General features: G+C 35.2%; 1 protein-coding gene across 1 annotated transcript; it reads right to left on the reverse strand.

Annotated features, from left to right (window-relative positions):
• Positions 1-587: 587 nt before the first annotated feature.
• On the reverse strand, positions 588-4,332 carry LOC145115132 (E3 ubiquitin-protein ligase RSL1-like). The gene is made up of 6 exons (XM_079051329.1): positions 4,247-4,332; positions 3,607-3,748; positions 2,510-3,369; positions 2,360-2,415; positions 744-766; positions 588-626 (listed from the first exon to the last, which is right to left on the reverse strand). The coding sequence occupies exons 2-6, from the start codon at positions 3,637-3,639 to the stop codon at positions 588-590; spliced, it is 1,011 nt and encodes a 336-aa protein (XP_078907455.1). The 5' UTR covers positions 3,640-3,748; positions 4,247-4,332.
• Positions 4,333-4,931: the final 599 nt, after the last annotated feature.

Below are 4,931 nucleotides of genomic sequence, written 5' to 3' on the forward strand. Positions count from 1 at the left end.
ATCTCCCAATTATCATCAATAAAGTGTGCGGTAATGACAATATAATGCACCCTTTTACTCGGACTTGTCCAACAATCGGTGGTCAAATGAACCGTGTTAAGGGGATTACATAAGAATGTTACCAACTTTTGTTTTTCTTCTAGATAATAAAGTGACACATTTTTTGAAATTTTTGTTCGACAAGGTACAACCACCTTCCCGTTTAGTGCATTTGTGTATTCAATAAATGCCTCATTTTCTACAAAATTAAAAGGTAGACCACCCACTACAAACAAATTCAACATATCCTTTTTAATTCGTTTGTCGTCATGTTTCCAAGTGCTTACACTACCCTCCCCCGATGGTTCTTTTTTAAATTGTAATGTTGGTTGGTTTTTCAAATTGTCGGGGTTTTGCTTATAATTTTTCACATGCTTATTTATGCTAGATGTACCGGTATTATTTCCGTCGGATTTGAGAACCCTCTCGCACCATTTGCACTTTCCATGGCGAACTCCATCAATAAAAATCTTCTCAAACGATTTCCAACAATCGGCCCTTGTTTTCCCTACTCTTTTTCTCTTTTGTGTTGGTTCCTCGTTGATTTCTTATTGAATGTTGTCAACAAACACCGCATCATCGTCAAGCTACAATAGATAACAATAAAAACACAATAAAAATACAATAACACAACTTAATTCATAAACTTGACCTACAATACATGACAATTAAGTCTCATCCATACTTGAACCACAAAAATTAACAGAACTTGATTCATAAATTTGACCTACAATACATGACAATTAAGATTATGTCTATTAAGTAAATAGTCCAGTGGACACTTATATAAAATACTCTACTGGATTATGTCTATTAAGTAAAAAATAAATAGGCTGATGGAGTCTCTTTATTTAAAAAACAATAACATATTTTTGAAAAATTAAAAACCAAGTTAGTGTTCTTTTTTCTTTATATTATTGTTTTGGAATCAAGAATATTCTAAATGGGATTCTTTAAAGAAAAAAAGGTAAAATGACATTGAAAGTATTAGGCCATCTAAGGATCTCTTTCGTTAGTTGCCCACCGATAAGCATATATGTAACGTGTTTCTTCTACTTTTTCTTCTTTTCTAAGGATTCAAGAAAGAGAAGTTGCATTTTGACTTTGACCAAAAAGGTCAAACTGTGACTTTTATGCACAAAATCAAGATTGGAACTTAATTCATTTGAATGAGATGAAATAACCATTTTTCCCTTTTAACATTTCACATTCCTGGACAAGGCTGTGATTGAAACACAAATATCACAATAGTTGATTTCATTACATAACATAATATTTGAATGTTAACATTAATCTTGAAACACAATAGAAAAACACAAACTTCATAACATATGAAATCAAAATTCTTGACAGCTTACTTATGTATCTTCATTGTTATCTATCCAATTGTCCACCATTGTTCTTTAATTGAGTGTAGGAGATTGATTTGAAGTTCAATTGGGAATGAATGGAAGAAAAAATAAAACGAGATGAATGTTGTTGATCACACAGAGGAGAACTGTTGTTGTCGTCGATCGCAGAGAAGGGCCAAAAAAACGAGAGTCGTTGCGTCGATCACAGAGAAGGGCAAAAAAAAAACGAGATTGAATGTATTTGATGATTATCACAACAGAGGATCTTTCCGATGTCGAGCAGAGAAAAGAGAGTCGTCAAGCAAAGAGAAAAGAGAGTTGTCGAATGTCGATCACAACAGATAACCCTTCAGTTCCTTCAGTTCCGGTTCTTTGACCCTATACTGGTTCCTTGGACACTAAACCGGTTCCTTGGCCCACTAAACCCGGTTCCGGTTATTTACCACATATCCGGTTCAAAAACCCGGATTATCCGGACCCGTTGGACCCGTACCCGAAATACCTAAAACCCGGATAAGAGTAATTTTGGAACCCAATACCGGGACCATTTAAGCATTTTCCGGTTATACCGGTTCCAGTCCGATTCCGGTTCCGGTCCGGTTTTCTGGTTTTATAACTCATCCCTAAGCTAATCCAAATACTTTTTTATTTTATATGCTCTTAAACTCAGTAAAAGCTTAAGCCCAAAAAAATAAGCTTACACAAAAGCCATTTTAATCTAATTAGCTAACCCAAACACTAATTTTTTCATAAGCCCAAAGCTAAAAAACCTTAAAAAATAAGCTCAAACCCCCTAAATCCAATGTGTGATTCATGTAATTGAACATGTTTCCTCTTACGTTTCTGCTTCGTAGATGCAATATGGTTAAAATTAAAAAGCAAGAATGTGCAAATAGAATGTATATCAGTTTAGTTATGGTTTAAAATGAGAAATAAATCACAAATTCCACGCGCAAATCAAATATTACAAGCATAGCTTCCAACGTGCTTCTTTCCACATCCATAACAAAAATGATTCCCACATCTGCAACAATTAAGAGACCAGTGATGATCAGTAACCTGATAATCAATCTTATTCAATGGAAACAAAAAGCAAAATCCATAATATATTAATTAACCTGCAAGAAATGCGATGACAACCGATTTGTTTTTCCACATAAAAGTTGCAGCTTGGGCATCTCTTCCATTTTTTGTTCTTGGCAAGCTGCATCAACATTAGATCCTCTGGATTTCTCTCATCCTTCTTTAGGCTCTTAAACTCTTTGCAATCCATCCCTGAATGCCATGCCACCTTACACTGCGCACAGAACAATCTGTTGCAGTTTGGGCATTCAGAAGATGTCACAGTTTCTCCGCTATCATCCACCAACATGGCTGAACAATCTTTAAACGGGCAGTAGAATTTCTGAGTAGCCAGGATCATGGACTCGCATAAAGCATCCTCCCATCTTTCAAGAACTTCTTTTGGCACTATATCTCGACAAACTTCAGGTCCTATTATCCCTTTGCACGTTGGGTCAGGACACTTCACCTTCGCGATGTTTTCTTTAATCTTCACAGATACATATTGGCTTATGCAATCAGAGCAGAACAGATGGCCCCAGACCTTTGCATTTGAAAAGATTTCTGGTAGAGCTTTTGTGTCCATGCAAATGCCACAAATGCGCTCGTGTAATGTGGCTTCTTCAGCTTTCACCATTGGCTGCTTCCTCTTTAATTTATTTGGAGGTGGGGAAGTTGCAGGAATTGATGATGACGATGTAACTTTTTGTGATGATGATGATGATGCATTACTTTTGGATGCTGAAGATATTAGGGCCTCTTGAAGTTGTAGTTCCTGGGCATCCACGTTTCCATGCAGATCTGAGAAGTAGGAATCTTCTTCTACATCTATAATTTTATCTACATCTATAACGTGGTTCATAGCAGCCGTTGAACTGCTAGCCATGTTCTTACGACTGATGCGCTTCTTTCTGGGCTGTAAATTTATAATTTGTATGAAATATATTATTGAATGCCTAATAACACCAAAAGATGTTACGAAACATGTAGGGTTTGTTATTTGGTATACTGAAAGGTTTCCTTGTACAAATTCCAAGATTTCTCATTATGCAATCAAAGCAGGGAATTTTGCAATTTCAATTTTGAGAGCATGTAATAGTTTGATAACGTCATTCAAGAGATTACTAATGCACTGATTATTTAGAAGAATTACCTTCGCCTTCAAACAACTAACTGACTTCGGCATTTACTTTTGCTGCTATTTCCCCTGACCGTGTTTTCTAAATTAGATTTTGGTTTTGCTCCGGAGAGGAAAAACGGTTGCGTATGGGTCAAGTCACCGTTTATTGTATGATCTGCGACGTGATTCTCGGTTAGCGTCGTAACAATCCAAATCCACGTCGTAATCCAAACCCAGATTTTAACTATATTCAACACGTGGTAAAACAGGTCCTTCTACTTAATGTTTTGACACTTCTCATCCTTGAAACAAAATCTTTTATTATTACTACTAGCTATATTATAAGCCAATGATCATTGCATCAACGAAGAAGAACGTAAGAGAAACATGTTCAATTACATGATCACCTCGAATTCAATTAAATAAGAAGTTAACAGGCTACCCTAGCAATGGTTTTGACATCAAGGCAAGGTAAGAAAGAGGAGCCAATCATTGAAGAAGAAAAAAAAAACTATCTTCCATGCATTTGTCAGTGTTACAGAATGGTTATTCCAATATTACATGAAGACACTCCTATTTTCAGTTTGCCAAACTATATTAACAAAAAATATGAAATATACTTACGACTTACGAGTATAAAGCAGAAAGATCGAAAATCAAATAAAAAACGTACTCCTAACAAATCAGGAATATCTATTTGCAGTCTTCAAAAGTTTTCTGTATAGGTTTGAAACCCAGGATTTATGTATTCTATTTTCTATTCCGTTTGTTTTGGCAAATCAAACTAACAGAATTTCAATTCCCCACCGAAAACGTGTATTCACAGAAAGACATACCTTTGAAGGCACTTGATGTGTCGCAACCAAAATATATACCACGATTTACCCAATCTCCGGCGCTACTGTTAACATGTTTAAGAAACCATTACAGTTAAGATCTATGGACCATTGAAAATTTAAGATCTACGGCTGATAAATAGGCTATTTTCGGGTTAATTAAAAATCAAATAAAATTAGAAAATGGTATAAAAATCCCAGAAAATGTATTTTAGGAAGTTACATAATCCATAATTAAGATCCTATTAATTATAAATTACCATATATCTTCAATTAAATAAAGCAATCCCTGTATACTCTCCCCAAATTATCGGTGATTTTATATCTTTTAAAAATATCTTAGATTTCATCTGTCCAACATAAAACCCATTTTCTCGTTTATGATCACCGTAGGAATCGAAGAATCAGAAGCAAACACATTGAAGAAAATGGAGCAAATTCATTGAAGAACAATACATCGTCGTTTGTGAGTCAAAGTTGCTGAGATGAAACGTGATTAATCATCGACTCTTCTTCACCTAA

This window comes from Lactuca virosa, chromosome 1, assembly GCF_052849685.1.
Source record: "Lactuca virosa cultivar CGN04683 chromosome 1, Lactuca_virosa_CGN04683_v6, whole genome shotgun sequence".
Lineage (NCBI taxonomy): Eukaryota > Viridiplantae > Streptophyta > Magnoliopsida > Asterales > Asteraceae > Lactuca > Lactuca virosa.

Bases quoted from the DNA above. Each gene is read 5' to 3' on its own strand.
- LOC145115132 (XM_079051329.1), bottom strand. From the start codon at position 3,639: ATGCCGAAGTCAGTTAGTTGTTTGAAGGCGAAG. The intron at 767-2,359 runs GTAATATTTGAT...CATGTATTGTAG, and splicing joins GCACGTTGGAAGCTATGCTT to GTCAAATTTATGAATCAAGT. The intron at 627-743 runs GTTAATTTTTGT...TATCTATTGTAG, and splicing joins AAATTTATGAATCAAGTTCT to CTTGACGATGATGCGGTGTT.